This window comes from Heliangelus exortis, chromosome Z, assembly GCF_036169615.1.
Source record: "Heliangelus exortis chromosome Z, bHelExo1.hap1, whole genome shotgun sequence".
Taxonomy (NCBI): domain Eukaryota; kingdom Metazoa; phylum Chordata; class Aves; order Apodiformes; family Trochilidae; genus Heliangelus; species Heliangelus exortis.
The window spans coordinates 48,062,431-48,078,381 of NC_092454.1; the positions used below are offsets into that span (position 1 = coordinate 48,062,431).

At 46.2% G+C, this 15,951-nt stretch overlaps 1 protein-coding gene across 2 annotated transcripts; it reads left to right on the forward strand.

The window, feature by feature from the left end:
* Positions 1–11,178: 11,178 nt before the first annotated feature.
* DMRT2 (doublesex and mab-3 related transcription factor 2) lies at positions 11,179–15,628 on the forward strand. Of its 2 annotated transcripts, XM_071731011.1 has the most exons (4): positions 11,179–11,442; positions 12,003–12,368; positions 12,464–12,566; positions 14,297–15,628. In XM_071731011.1, the coding sequence occupies exons 2-4, from the start codon at positions 12,021–12,023 to the stop codon at positions 15,352–15,354; spliced, it is 1,509 nt and encodes a 502-aa protein (XP_071587112.1). In that variant the 5' UTR covers positions 11,179–11,442; positions 12,003–12,020; the 3' UTR covers positions 15,355–15,628. The 2 variants fall into 2 exon arrangements, with proteins under 2 accessions (XP_071587112.1, XP_071587113.1); XM_071731012.1 differs by lacking the exons at positions 11,179–11,442; positions 12,003–12,368; positions 12,464–12,566 and adding an exon at positions 13,528–13,581.
* The last annotated feature ends 323 nt before the right edge of the window (positions 15,629–15,951 follow it).

Sequence of the window (15,951 nt, forward strand, 5' to 3'; positions counted from 1 at the left end):
AATGACTGCAGAGCAGAGCATCCTGCAAAGGATTATGATTGTACTTGCCTGCTTGCATTTTGGCATTGCTAAGAGACTGCTGTCAGGTTTTAGGGTTCCAGTGTGCAAGGTTCAATGTAAAATGCAAGTTTGTAAGTTTGCATTCTTAATGTTACAGAGCTGAAGGGTCACTTGCCTGACTCTGAAGAAATGGCTTTGCCTGAGACCAGACTCTAAGTTCTTGCCTGATTTACTAAGAGGTGGCAAAGTGATCTGCAGTGCTAAATGCCTTGCCACCTGCTCATCTGACTTCCCTGTAACAATAACAAATTGGTCACTCATATCACACTTCCAGCTTGTCCTGATTGTTCAGAGGTTGATATGGTCTGGCAGCTGAAAGGTAGGCATGCTCTGGTGATATGCTGTATCTTGTAGGCATTGAAATAGACCTGGAAAATACCGCTTTAGATGTTGTTGCTTCTTGATTATCCCAAACTGCCTCTTTGCTTTGTATCTGTGGACAGCAGCAGTTAAGGCTGCATTCATTCACTAAAACAACAAAATCACAGCAGTTCTCAGATTATGCTTGCAGTCAAAAGGTGCTTATATTAATATATTAATATATATTTTTTGCACCCACCAAGATGTGTAAGCTTTCAGGCTAAAGTAGCATTTCTTTTTGGCTGCCAGTGAGGCAAGCTTAGCAAGACCATGCCTGCTTCTGCTGGCAATTGGGAATATGCTGGGCTTGCTTGAAACACAAAATTTACCAGAGGAGTAGATGATTTTTTCTATAGATTCAGTAATGCAACCAAGAGGACACACAAACAAATACAACTTATGGGTCTGTGTACTTGACCCAGACCATCTCAGTCAGATTACATAAATATAACTCACTAGAAAAACATGATCTGTAGAGCAAAATCAATTCAGTGACAATCTAGAAGTGGTTTTGATGCTTCTTTTCTGATTGTAACCATCCATATGAATTCATACTTCTGGGGTTTGCAACATGTATGCTTTAATACTCAAGGCCAGCTCCACTCACTGCAATTACATCAACTACCACGGTCAGCATGTTCGGCTGCATTTGTGTTTCTGTCTACTCCAAATTGTAGTGAAAACCAAGAAGAACATCAGGCCAGCATCAGGTCCATGACTCTACCCTGGCCCACTCTGCGAAATATTACTTGCCAACAACAGTAAATACAATGCTGAAGGGTAATCCCATGCATACATTCAGGACAAAAAAATCTTGTGGATATTTGCCAAAATCAGCACTATAGAAAAGCTGCAGAATTAGTAGTTACGGAAGATGATCACAGGAAGCAACTGACTTGCTGGGAGGTGAAGATAACTTTTTTTTTTTTTTTTACCTTATTTACATTGTCATGCTTATTGATTTCTGTTTTAAAGAACAACAATAAAAAGACAAGTATTACCCTATGATGCCAGGTTTGAAGTGAAAGAGACTGGGATGGGGAAAAAAGATATGTATAAGTAAGACAGCTGTTCCCGAGAGTCCTGAGATTGCTAGGGAATGAAAGAAGATGCTTTCATGAAAAAAAAAGGAAATAGATCTACTATTGTCTTCTAAATGTACAGTGTTTCCTTGAAAGAAGTATGGGAGATGAGGGAACTTCTACACTACTGAAGGGCAGGAAACTTTAAAGAATTTCTCCAGGAAGGCAATTCGTCAGGGACCAGAGCTGAGACTTCTATGTTGTTTGCTGCATGGAAGGTTAAGCAGTTTGGATCTGGCTATGGGAAAAAATGTATTCATCCTTTCTTGCTACCTTTTCTTCTTGGCTTTTTGGGAAGGGATGAGGCTCTTTCAAAAATTCCCCCACCCCTCAGTGGTAATATGCATTTTGCAAAAAGGGAGAATTTTCTTAGTGTCTGGTATGGTAGCATTTCTTGAGGAAAGAGGAAGGCCAAAGGAAGGGGACAACCCTATCAGTTCATTTGCTTTCAGTTCTGCAGAGGAACTTCAACAAAAAAGGTGTCTTACCCATCTTTCACCAAACTCTCTGCTCCTACCTTCTCTACTTAGAGAAGCTGAGAAGATACAGTGCCCGCTTGTCCAGGCTGGTGCTTCTCCATCTCTCCTTCCATTGAGAGCTGCTTCAGAGAGGCCTTTGATGTGGGACTCCCAGTGTGACCCTGGACAGGTTGGAGCACAGTCCAGCAGGGTCTGAATGTGGGGTTGGTGTCCCCCATGGCCCTATCAGGAAAGAATTAGCATGTTGCATTCCTGTAAGTGATACTTCTTTTGAGTAAACATCCCTGGGTTCCTGTGATGTGTAACTAATGGAGTGCTAAACTCTCAGGGCTGGCTTAAGATTCAGAAAGTACACGTGTTGCCAATCCATCATGTTCCTAATACTAATTAACATAGCAGGGACACAATAAAGCCCCAGAACCTGCACACATTACCCAGCTCACATTACCACTCTGTAACAGTCTATTGACTAACAAAAGCACACATTGAAAAAACTAGACGTGGTCTCTTCTGACTCAGCTAGACCTATTCAGCCAAAGAAAAAAGAGCCAGGGGCTCTCATTTATTATTGTCCGTTATTATTCTGGTATATCATGGAATGGGTTTCTCAAATCACATACAATGACATTTCTAACTTGTGAGCATTTGTGTGTGTTACATGCTGCTGGGCAAGTAGCCCTAAGCAGAGCAGCCACTGAATTGTGGAGATTCAACTGCACTGGAGGGCGTGTTCTGCTCCTGCACAAGTACAAGAAAGGCCTTATTTGTTGATTTTAATCCTTCTTTTTTACAGTTCAGTTACAATGAAAATCCTATTGTTCTTAAAACTCTACTAATATGTGTCTTTTGTTCCCAAGCTCAAGCCAGCTCCTGTGCAAAGAAAAAAAGGGTAACAATCTGGTTAAAATTAATTCTAAAATAACATTTGTAAAAACAAATCAGAAGGTATCAGAAAAGTCTGCCTTGTATAGAAACACACTGACATCCCTGTAATGTGCTCCTTTTAGCGTGTGGTAATTCCACTTCTTTTAAGAGGTGTGTAATAAACAGCCAAGGAAAAGCTGTAAGGAATCTGAACAGCAGGAGACTAGCACAGTCATGTTGCAGTGATTCTTAAGTGGATGCAGTCTGTTGTGCAAGTTGGGTGCAAGCCACTGTGTACTTCCACAATTTCATGGTTAAGATTTTATGGTGCCTCTGGCACTTAGTAGAGTTCACTCACCAGCACTGAGGCTGGGGGTTGCACATCCTTCAGTGGGACAGTTACGGGGGCTGCTAGTTTAATCATTACAAAACAAAATTAGGGCACCTTGTTGAAGTTATGATGAATTTGCTAGGCCAGTACACCACTACAAACAGGCTAGGTACTTGGGCATATTCTCAGATTTCCTTATTTCATGGTTAAAATTTGTTTGGGTTTTTTTTTTGGTGAACTGGCTGTTAGAGTATCTTGCTCTCATAAACATATTTTGAAAGTTTTTAAATCATTATTTGGAAAAGGGACCTAGTAGTTTATAGCTACATATCCTCAAACTGTGTATCATCCATCTCTGTAGTATGTGGTTTAACCTGATGTTATCAACTGGTTGGATATTCTCTCTGAGGTATTGGTGTTTCTGTGCTACAGGGTGGGAAATGTCCCCTACAGACCAGAAAAGTGGGTTTTAATACAAATTCATCAGGTGGGAGTCACAGAGGAGGTGGAAATGTGCAGTGCAGTTGAAGAACTGTCAAGAAACTCTTCAAGTCTGGTGATTCATGGATCACACTTCCAGTGAAGTGATTATGCAGGGCAGCTTAATCTCAGAACAGCAAGTTGTCTTCTCTTTTAAGTTAAAACTAATTAACTAGGGGCCTTACTCCATTTCCCCTATGACAGACTTAAGAGGTTTTCTGTTTAATTCAGCAGAGCAGGTTAAAGCCTGAACTAGAATCAGTTTTATGTACCAAGTGGTTTGACACTTTGTGTAGTTGATATCATCTTGGATGGCCCAAGACTGTGAATTACCAAAATGTCACAGATGTTAAATCATGAAGTAGATGACAGTGTGCTCGCTATGTCATATGATCTTAGCACAGTTTGTGGAATAGTATTTTTTATTATTACAAGTAATCATAAGCACTGAAAAAATACCATAAGTAAAATAGCATTTTTTAGTACAATGCATCCAATGTTCTTAATATATGTATACACATCTGCAATATGTTAAAGTCAGACTTATGCCTATTTAATCTCAAGGATTTCAATGGAGTGTCTGTATGGGATGAAGGGAAGAGTTTGATCCCAGAATACTGAATGGCTGTACTTTTCAGGAAGGCTTTATGCCTTAGATTTTCTCCAAGATTTCTATTTATAATAATAAACACAGTTTTTATTAAACAAACAATTATAATACTTTCCACATTAGCATTGGTCTGTCTAAGGTAGGAATTATTTCAGGTATTGTTTGCTTTTTCTTTGATGATTTCATTGAAAACAGTGTATTCAGATAAATCTGATGCACAGCCTTGTGTTGAGTCACAGTGACAAAAACCTGATCAGGATGGGCTATGCCTACAGACATGACCAGGACATTTATTCCAAGATTCAAATTCAGCCTAGCCAATGAGCAGGTGCACTTGTGATAGGAAAAGGTTTTGAAGCAGTTACAGCTCCTCTGCTTCCCTTCACACCTGTAAGTCAGAACAAAAATACATAATTCAGTCCTGCTTCCTTGTCCAATGGAACAAATTAACTTCTCCCCAACAAGAGCATTTTCAAAACGAGTGCTCTAACACTGCAACCAAGAGTGCATCAAGGGCAGGGCGAGAGAAGCAGCAAATAAGATGCTCCTAAATGTCATTTAGTACACAGTTGCTTTGTCCAACCAGTCTACGAGCTTCTGTCCTGTGGTGGTAATGCCATCCCTTCAGAAAAGTGACCCTGGTGTCACCCCATATTGACTTCAAGGGGAGTGAGAGGTCCCAGCGATGACAGCTGAGTCAGAGAGACAAAGGCTGACAGTGGCCATACTGATCATTCCCCCTCTCTTCCCCCCAGAAAACCCCAACAAGCCATCAAACCCCATTTTGTAGGAATGATGTGCCAGACAAGTGTAGTGTACTGAAAATTCCCTGGTTATGAAAAATTCTGTCAGGTTCTTTTAAGTAGAGAAAAACCTCCTATGCAAGGATTCTACTTCAAGAGTTCTAAAGACACCTGTTTCTATCTCTGTGTTCGATGTAGTTTTTAATACTCTCAGTGCTGTTTGTGAACCTAGCTTCAACAAAGCAAAACAGAAGATATGCAGAAGCACTGTCTGAAAATAAACAAATATTAAATAAATTGAAAAAAAAAATCAAAAGAAAAAACAGTCCCACAAAAATCAACCACAAAGTAGGGTCAGATTTTATTTTTATAGCTGCAGAAATCTCTTACACCACAAACACAATCTAAGATCTTCTGGAGGAGGCCCTGCACCAAAAATTTGTTCCTTTTAAGTATGGGACAAGTACAGCACTACAGGGAGTACACCTGCTGTATTGGGAGTTCATCTCTTGTTTTCCTGTTTCCTCAACTGATGTCCGAGAATGAAGTGAACGAGAGTTCACGATACCTGCACATGCTCCTGTGATCCATAGACAAACCTCTTCCTCCATGGAGTTACAGCAAAGGTTTATCTAATTTTCAAGACAAATTATCTGGAGGGTAGAATAGATGAAAAATCCTCTAGAGAGGTTCAGGGGAACTGTCACAGGTGGAGAGATATAAATTTTTGCACAATTTTCAGAGACCCAGGCTGCCTTGCATTCACTCTGGCATGCTGTGACTGCTGTGCTGATCCCACTCTTCCACCTCTAGCACTTGGATGTCTGCATACTCCATAGTGGACCCCTCGTAAACCAGACTCCAGTAGTTTTGCCTGCATGGTGCAATATCACACTTGGGAAATGGTTCTACAAAAACTCCTCAATAGTAGGTGTACAATCTGCAGCCTTTCATGTGGCCTAGGTACTTGCATTTATCAGTATAGCCTGAGCCTATGTGGCTTATTTTAACTGATATATGCCAGAATCTGATGATATTTTTCATGCTGACAAATACCTCAGGTCATCCTATTAATTTCTGCAAGGCTACTCAGAGACTGCAGTAATACCTAATAAATGAGAATACATTCTGGCTAGTTACAGTTATGTGACTGAATTTTTACTGTTACGCACAGTATAGTCTACCCAGCTTATTTGATTTAGCAGGTGTCTTATTGGCATTTTAAATATTTTGCATAAATAAATTATAATGCATCCTGAGGGGAGGAAAAGAAATCCACCACAAACCTGTTTATTAGTAGGACTTCTTTCTGTTCCACTAAAACACGGCAATCAAATAGACAATTTATATTGCAGAGACTTGACCTTTACTTTCCAGGACTGTAAAATAAAACACCAAACCCCACACTTTCTGCATCTGGTTGACATTTGAATAAAACTGCCAGAGTGCAAACAAGTTTTGAGACAACATCTCCAGCAAACTCTGCAGTGACTCTAAAAATATTCTTGGCTAAGTTACTTTTTAAGGCCATATGTTGAAAAAAACAAAACCCAAAACTTCACTAGAATTTATTGCAATGAGATATTTGCCAAACTACTTAAGACATTTGGGAAGATTATAGTGAAGTACATTAGTTGCTGACTTGACAGTTCTCTATGCTCACTGCTTGTATAGTGGATTCTTGATATTCACACTGAGAATTGGTCCAACTTTCTAGTACATTTCATCAAGAGACCTGCCAAATGTCTACTGGCTTATTAAATGCTGGCAAGCCAAAGGTCAGTGCTCTTTATGAGCCACAGCAAAGCTGCTGTGAACGGCACACCAAATCCTCCTCATGGCATTCTTCTTGTTTAAATTCAAGATTCCAGTACAGGACTGAATGAGGACTGGTCTAGATTGGTTTGTACGAGGAGTATCTCTACATGTGCCCTGGTGTTCCTTGTCCACTAATCTGGAGGCTGCAGAAGAGGAAGTTCAAACTCCACTGAGCCACGTTTTTTCTTGCTTTGTCTGAAACACCACATCTGCGTGGTCCCACCTACAGGGATGTGGACCAGAATGTGTGTCCCTGGTGAAACCCCACTGAGTGGCAGAGTCCTCAGCCACAGAAGGCAAACCTGCCTGTCCTTCACTCCTTCTTCCTCTCCAGGAGCTCTTTCTTCCAGGAAGCTTCCAGGGTGGAAAGGGACATGGATGGGAAGATCTGCCACACTCCATGCCTGATCCAAAACTGGTTTTGCCCCTGGGAAACTCTCTGTTGATGCCTCTGCAGTTCCCATCAGGCTTCCACCAGCCTTGCCTGCAGTGTCAATTTTGCTCTGCTCACCATTACTGCTTTTGATATCAGTTTTATGTGGCTGAAGATTATCCTGGTATGATACACAGGTCTCCCTATAAAGGCTAACCCTTACCCTTCTTGCCAAAGCAAACATTCCTTACAAAGGCATAGAATCACTCTCACAGTCAATAAAATTTGCCTCCATATGAAGCTATAGTGAACACATTACTTTGACATATCTTACATCATTATTATATGTATTTATTATATTTATTTGACTGACATGCAGGAATAATAGAAAATTCCTCCTCTGACTCTGTACCTGGCTTCTTTACAAATATGTGAGGTAGCAATGTAATTAAAAAAATCACAATTAAACACAAACTTAAAAAACCCCAACAAACCAACTTTACTTGTTTAAAAAAGTTTAAAGGTACTATCAGTATAGAAATACATATTTTTGTCATGGACAAAAATCTCATCCAGGTTTGCCTAAGGGTAAGTGCTGTTTACAAGAGACAGCTTGATGTAGAAATAAACCCCCACATTTTTATGGAAGAAAACTGTAAAAGAAATCACGGTTTTTACTGCTCGGGTAATACCGGAAAAGGTAATTTTTTTTTTTTTCTTTTTTTCCCTCCCCTCTTCATCTGAGATCACCTGGGAAATCCCAACGTCTTCTGTGCAGCAAATAGGTGGTAACTATCGGTTCCACGGATGAGAAGGCTACCTGACAGGGCCGACCTCAAGAGTGTCGGTACGGGTCCCTGACACAGTAGCACCGGGCAGGCACTGCGGGGAGGCCTGACCGGGAACCGGGGCCCCGGGGAGGGAAAGGAGGGACGGGAGTAGGAGAAAGGCGGCGGGCGGGGCAGGGACAGGGGCAGAGCCAATTTGTTTCAGATTAGCTGGTAACATCTCTGACCAAACAAGAGGCGGGGATCTCCCGCGTTTGGAGATGTAATCTGCTCCCGACGGCGCGGGGAGAAGGCAAGATCAAAGCATTCCTCCCGGGAAAATTGCACCCGGGGGTTGCCGTTTGGTTAGCCTGCCCTAACCTCGATAATAAATTTCCCGTGGGGAAGGGAGGGCTGGGGAGGCGAGGGGGGGTGGAACACCGCGGCACCTGCACCTGCGGGCCCGCAGTCCCTGCCGCGCAGGAGAGCAGAGCAAGATAGGGCCCGGCGCTGGGTGTCCCACTGCCACCGGCTCTCTAGGGAGACCTGGTTGCGGCCTTTTAAACGCCCCGGAGCTGCTTTTCCTCTCCTCTTTCCACCGCCCAGGAGGCTGCAACAAGGGGGCGCGGCACCCACCGCTGCGTGCACGGTCTGAGGAACCACCTTATCGGGCCCCATACTCGGGTCTGGCACATCCAACACCCCCCCCCACACACACACACCTCCTGCCTCAGGCACTGCATCTCCGGGGGGACCCGATGACAACACGCGGGGCAGGGGGCGGCATGGGCGAGGGTGTGCAGAGCAGACTCTGAAGGAGGCCACAGGCCACCGCGTCGTGTACACGGACCCTCGGACACGGGGGCTATGGGACCAGCGGGGCTCTCCATCAGCGGGCGTTGTAGCGGGGGAGGTGGATGCACCGGTGCAAATCGAGGGCTTCGCTGCCATCTCTTGCGTGGAAATCAGTGTCTTTCCCAGCATGGCGTGCCAATCGCTGGCAGTGCACAGCGGACAGGTCTGACACCGCGGCCCAAAGCGGAGGCTGAGCTGGGGTCCCTGCGGCACAAGGCGGGGAGAAGAGGAGCCGCAGGCCGACCTCCGCCTTCCCCTGCGGCGGGTGCGTCCCTCCAGAGGACGGCCGAAGCACCTCCCCTCCCGAGGGGTAAGGGGAGAGGGGCTGAAGGGGAGAGCAAACGCGCCCGGAGCCCAGCGCAAACAAGAACAGAAGAAAGTTGTACAAACACGCTTTAAAATAATGGCTGGGTTTCACAGTTCCCTGTGGATAAAGTAAACAGGAGAGGAGCTGTTTTGTAATTCACTCCAGCGGCCCGCAGAATCGTACTTTGTAATTTGGTGTCGGTTTACAAGCAAACAGGACTTCTGTTTCCTAATCTAGCAGGTCCTTTGTCATGCCTGTGCCTTTTAAGAGGGACCCCAAGGGGGAAAGTGGAATTCCTTGGGTATTTGGCTTTTAGTCATGCTTGTAAGTCAAACAGTAGCCAGGCTTTCTTTTGGCATGAATAATACCTGCCGTCGGGGGATGCGCTACCTTCTCCCCACTCCTCCGGTGAGAACATTCGGAGGCAGTGTGGCCCCAGGAGGACAAACGATCCGCCGGGACAAAAGCTCCCATCCTGCGCACCGGTGTCCACAGGCCGGGGGCCCGGAAAAGGACGGTGCTCCGCTTCTAGGGCGGCTGCTCTAGAAGCTTCGGGCGGCGGCGGCGGAGCCCACGCCCGTCCCCGGTGCTCCAGGGCGCTGCTTTCCCCCCTCGTTCTCCGGCCTCTGTCCCGAAGGGCCGCAATATCAGGGTTTTTCCGTGCCGAACTGGTGGCCGGCAGCCGGCCCGTGCACTCACCGTGAATGAATGTTTATTGTATACATGAAAATTACCAGTATTTACTATGTATACACACCTCTCACGGAAAGAGAGAAATCTTTTCCCTTTTCGCAGAATGGTTGCTGCCGCGTGCTCTGCATATCGTTAGTTTTCGGTCAGCACACTGGTGGGGAAACGATGTTCTCCCGCGTGCCTTTTTTGTTTGTTTGTTTGTTTGTTTTTTCTGCTGGTTTTTTTTTTTTTTTTTTTTTTTTTTTTTTTTTTTGGGGGGTGGAGCTTTGTGTGGTTTGTTTGTTTGTTTTTGTTTTTTTGGGTTTTTTTTTGGTGTTTTTGGTTTTTTTTTGGCTTTTTTTTTTTTTTTTTTTTTTTTTTTTTTTTTTTTTTTGGGTTTGTTGTTTCTTTTTTTTTTTTTTTTTGGTTTTTTGGTTCCCGGGAATACCCTGTTTAATTTCGATAGCTCTCTCCAGGCCGAGGTGCTTTTTGTCGCTTCTGTCCCCATGGGAATTCCCGTATTCACTGACAAAAGCACTGGTCTCGGAAGTACCTCAGCACCTCGTTGGCACTACCCAGACTTTGTGCGTTACAATTTCGATCGCTCCTCATTTTGGGAGACCAGTATCCGAAAAGCAGCTTCAGGGATCTGGGGGAGAAAGTTACGCAACAGCTCAGTGGTCGGCTTGAAAATGCCACTGAGCGGGGGGGGGGATGCTAAAAACCAAATGAATATTATCCCTCGCCTTCACTGGCTATAAAGCAGGAAAACGACCCCGATTCCGTTGTCTTTTCAAGCTCAGAAAAAAAAAGCCACCGCCACGAGTTCCCTCACAAGCGAGACAGCCACACGAGCCACCCGCAAACGAAAATCGCGGTCATTTCAGCCTTTGAAACCCACGCCCCTGGCTCGCTTCTCGGTGGGGGGGACGCCGCTGACCCGTGGAGCTGGTTCCTTGCTCCTCACCATCACGCGCGTTACCGTCTTTTCTCCCTTTCTTTCCTTCCTCCCCCTTTTCGTTTTTGCCCCCAAAACTGAAGGCCAGCACCACGCCGCCCGCTCACGTTTCCCGTGCCGGGGGGTATGTGGGGTGCAGCGCGGGTCGGGGCGCGTCCGCGCCCACGGGCGAGCGGCTGGCACACGCTCCAGGGGGCGGGGCGGCGGCGGCGAGGGCCAATGGGCGGTGGCTGCCGGCGCTGATAACGCTGCGGGGCCGGAGCAGCGGGCGCTGTGCCGCGGGGCGGGCGCGGCCGGGGACAGCCGGGTGCCAGCCACAGCCACAGCCACAGCCACAGCCACAGCCACAGCCACAGCCACAGCCACAGCCACAGCCACAGCCACAGCCACAGCCACGGCCACAGCCACGGCCACAGCCACGGCCACAGCCACGGCCACAGCTCCGGCGCTGGTGCGGCGAGCACGGATACACGGCCACGCACGGCCCTCCCCGGGACCCTGCGAGGCAGTCAACCCCCGACGGCGCGGCTTCCCGGCTCCCCGGGAGCATTGCATCCCTCCCTCCCTACGTGCGAGGGTCGGGAGTCCCCTGCCTCCGGCTGGGCTTAGGCAGCGGCGGCCGGGCGTGTGGCGGAGGCTGCGGTCTGCCTGCACCGCCTGCCAGCCTCGGGTGCTGATCTTGGGTAAGTGCAAGATGCGGGAGGGAAGGTGGGGAGGTCGGAGGGAGGGGTCCGGAGTCACTGCTTTCACGGTTCAGAGAAAACCAAGCAGCCCCGGTCGCTAGAGCGGACATCGGCGCTGCGTGAAACCCAGGTGTCCCCTACCTTTTCCCTAAGGCTGAACGCAGAGGGCAGGAGGGCTGTCATGATCCTGAAATCAACAGGTCATTGTGAGGACCTGACAACCTCGCAGTCCTGCGGCGCTGGGCATCGCCCAGGGGTGGTTCCTCCTCCCTCGCGTTGGAGACGCTCTCTTTGCCTGCGGCGGGAGAGCAGCAAGCCGGGGCGGGCGAGCGAGGGGAACCGTCCGTCGAGGTTACCTGAGCCCTGTTTAGGGCATTGGGAAGAAACAGGGCAGTGAGGGGGGAGAAGACATCCCAAGAGGGCTCTGCTGTGGCATTGAGACAGAGTCGCATTTCGGCGGGGTGGCCGGCAGGTTGGGCGGCGGAGGGAACCTCAGGAGCCGGGTGTACCCCGGCTGCCGTCCCGCCTCTGGGGCGGGCGCCCTGACCCCTTTCTTACAGCTGCGCCGTCGAGGAGCCATGGCTGAAGGACGCGCCACCACCGACTGGGAGATCGACGTGGAGAGTATGGAGGGCGAGGCGGCCGCGGCGCCCGAAGCGTCGCGCAGCAGCTCCGTCCCGGAGGAGGAAGAGGAGGTGGAGGACATCGAGGAGACTGTGGCGGCCCCGCGGCGGGGCGAGCCGCGGAAGCTGAGCCGCACGCCCAAGTGCGCCCGGTGCCGCAACCACGGCGTGGTGTCTTGCCTGAAGGGACACAAGCGGTTCTGCCGCTGGCGCGACTGCCAGTGTGCCAATTGCCTGCTGGTGGTGGAGCGGCAGCGCGTCATGGCAGCCCAGGTGGCTCTCCGACGGCAGCAAGCCACCGAGGTGAGAGGGGACGGAACGGGTAGGAATCGAATGGGATGGGACGGGATGGGGCGGGCGGCCCCTGGGCTGACGGCGCCGGCCGATCACTCTCCTAGGACAAAAAAGGGCTGGCGGGGAAGCAGGCGAGCCTGGAGCGCAAAGCCGTCTACCAGAGGCACGTCCGGACGCCCAGCCTCCTGGCCAAGAGTATCCTGGAAGGTAAGTGCAGACCCCGCTCCCCCACGGGCACCGTCCGGCAGCGGGGAAGCTTCACTCTGATCCTGTCCGAGGCACCGCTGCTCACCGGCACTCCTAAAATGAAGCCTTATTTCCCGAAATAAATGAGGAACAGCGCCGGGCGGCGGAGGCTCCGGAGGCACGGCCCAACAGGCGCGGGTGCCGGGTGTCCTCCTGCCCTCCCAGGCTGAAATCGATGTGGCAGAATTTCAGTCCCGTTCCGTTCCCCGCGCCGTCCCCACCGTCCCCCTTTCCCCCTCCAAACCCAAAATAATGCCTGAAATGCTACCCACGGTAATTTGAAATTTGAGAGTTACTGTTACAAGCTGACATTCTTTTTACATGACTATCCAGCAGCGTTTTGCAGCTCTGTGTAATTTATTCGCTGGTGCTTTCATCAGCAAATGAGTAAATCGGTTATATTTGTCTGGTTTTTTTTTTTTGGTTTTTTTTTTTTTTTTCCTTTTCATCTGAACCAGTAACACAGCAACACTTTTTGCTGCATTATCAATAATAATATATATATAATAGTCTGTTCATTAGTTTTCTATCCTGTCAAAAATATTAGCTGTGGGAGAATGAGATTTTAAAGATGAGTGTTCTAGTGAGAGGGTGTATTTTTTCTTCCTCAGTCCCTCTTTTTCCTAAACTTACTTCTCTGCTTTAATTACTTTCCAAACTGTAGCCCTGCAAAGCATTACAGCATTACAGTTCTCAGATTTATCTTTTTTTCTCTCTCTCTTTTTTTTTCCCCCCACAAAACAGAGAGCTCTTTTCTTTGTCTGTGCAAGCGCAATTAAATTTGTCCTGTTAGAAATCTCTAATTTTTATCTGCAGTTCAATCTTAAAAATATAAAAATCTCTTCTGTGTTTTTTCCTCTAATTTATCTTAACTTTCTTTTTCTTTTCTCCTAGCTCTCCTTGGAATTTTCTACCATCTGTAGCAATGTTTACATAGTGATTCATCTTTAGAAAATAGAAAAGGCATCAGCTGTAGGTATAGATATCTTCCTTGGCAATGGGGAAACCTGTGTGAGAGATATGGGGGTGAAAACTCGTAAAACCCTGTTCTCCTTACTCATGTAAGTAGTTCCATTAATTGGATGGGATTACTTGTCTGGGTAGACCAAACAGGATTGGACCCTATTAGTTGAATTCAATGAATTCAGTTAGATTTGCAGTTGAATATAGTGGAGACTGGATTTCTATATTTTACTGAAGTTCCCTTTTAGTTCAGAAGAAATAATATATTTGAACACTTTCTGTATTTGTTAAAAATGGATAATTATCTCCTTAATCTGCATGATGGAGTCATAATACACAGCAAGGTTTTACAGCAGGGTTTTGCCTTTTTTTTTTTTTTTTTTTCCCCTTCTTCTTAGTGTGTGGGGCTTTTAAAATTATTTTTTCCCCCTCTTGATCTTCTGCTTTAGAGTTGCTTTTTAAAATTACTAATGAGCTCATTTCGGACATTGCACGTGACAGAGGAGCAGAGCTTGCTTATCTGTGTTCAGGAACTGAATGTGCCTGGAGTGCTAAGCCTCTGTGGCACGGTGACTTCAGTGGAAGGTGACAGTGTCAGGGTTTGCTGCAAGTGCAAACCTTGCAGTTTGGAGCTGGAGAGACTGGCTCCAAAAGGAACCCCTTTTACAAACACAGCTTTAATGTTTCTCTTGCGCAGCTTCGCTCCTAATGCTGCTTTGTTGTTTTAGGTTACCGTCCTATTCCAGCAGACCCTTACCTAGGAGGGAATTCACACTTGCCACCCCCTGTAAGTGACAGGATGAGAAAGAGACGGGCTTTTGCTGATAAAGAGTTGGAGAACATTATGCTAGAGAGAGAGTATAAAGAGAGAGAGATGATGGAAGCTACACAAGCAGCTGCCCTTTTTCTCCCTACCCGCATGGTGCATGGAGCTGAATACAACTCGTATAAAACAGCCTTCAACACTGCTCCAGCTGATACTCCAAACAAGGAGTTTTGCAATTTTTTACCAACCTGCCTCGATCTAACCATGCAGTATTCAGGATCCAGCAACATGGAACTAGTTTCTTCAAATGTCAGTGTAGCTACCACATACAGGCAGTATCCCCTGCCTTCTAGGTTCTTAGTGTGGCCAAAATGTGGTCCCATTAGCGATGCTCTCCTCTACCAGCAGTGCCTTTTAAACGCGACTACTGTCCAAGCTCTCAAACCTGGGGCAGGTTGGGATACCAAGGTCTCACAGAATCAGGACTGTCCAAACACTGGGCATGATATCATTCCTCCAAAACTGGAAAATTCACTCATTCTGACCCACATGCAAGACATTCAGCAGTCATGTAATGAGATACCGTGCCTTCCTCAGGAAGCTTGTGAGAGGTCAGCTTTCTCTCCTCCAAAAAAGACTTTCTCTCAAATTTCTGATAAGGATTCCATGGCACCTCAGGAACAGGTATTAAGCAAGATCAGCAAAGACAATGCCAAGCTCCCTTCACTGCTCAAATGCAGTCCATTTCAGTCACTGTTACAGCAAACTTTTCCTGACAGATCAGGAGCAGAGTTGAGAACATCATTTGTGAAAGAGACTTTTGAAGATGTTTCTAAAAAATACAGAGAGTGTCCCATTAAAGAGAATCAAAAATACAAATTTACAATAGACAAATGTGCAAAAGACTTCTTTGGGGCCAAGCAAGCCCCAGTGAAAGTTTCAACAACTGAACCGCTGTCATTTTCTGTTGAATCCATTCTTAAAAGACCTTCTTCTGCAGTTGCTAATGTTTCTCAGTAAATAAACTATACCTTCAGTGTAGAGAGTTTGTATGCTTTGCCTTGTGCTGAATTACTATTTCCTGTCTTGTCTCTTACAAATTTGTAAAAAATTTCTTCTGTAAATGGTAATTCCTTCTTTTATCTCAAAATGATGTACATAAATATGCATGTTTTCTCTTTTGAAAAAAAAATATTTAATTTTTAAAAATCAAAACTGTGGGTACCCACTGTAGAGTGGTGTTATTTTACACAGAATTTCAAACCATTCAATAAAATGAGATTACCTACAAGCAAAGACATATTTATGATCTCTGTTTTGTCTCTAGTATCGCACGGACAAGTATGCCCTACCTTCAGAATATACTTATTCTTTTATCTGCTATTAACAATGTACTTACCTGGTTATTTTTCTGCTTTGAACCTCCAGTAACTAAGAAGTAACAATGGTGCACACAGGCTAGTATGAAATTGCAAGATTTAAAAAAAAGTAATTTAAGTGATGATTGGGGCACATTTCAAATGTCTTTCTTATTCTGAAGGGGGAGTGAATGCTAGCTTCAAAGACCAGTTTATTCCACATCTCTTCCTAAAAGCTTCTGTCTCTAAAGCAGAAGTG

Excerpts from the sequence above, each read along its gene's own strand:
- DMRT2 (XM_071731011.1), top strand. The coding sequence starts at position 12,021 with ATGGCTGAAGGACGCGCCACCACCGACTGGGAGATCGACGTGGAGAGT. Across the intron at positions 12,369-12,463 it reads GACGGCAGCAAGCCACCGAG|GACAAAAAAGGGCTGGCGGG; the intron begins GTGAGAGGGGAC and ends TCACTCTCCTAG. Across the intron at positions 12,567-14,296 it reads GGCCAAGAGTATCCTGGAAG|GTTACCGTCCTATTCCAGCA; the intron begins GTAAGTGCAGAC and ends TTGTTGTTTTAG.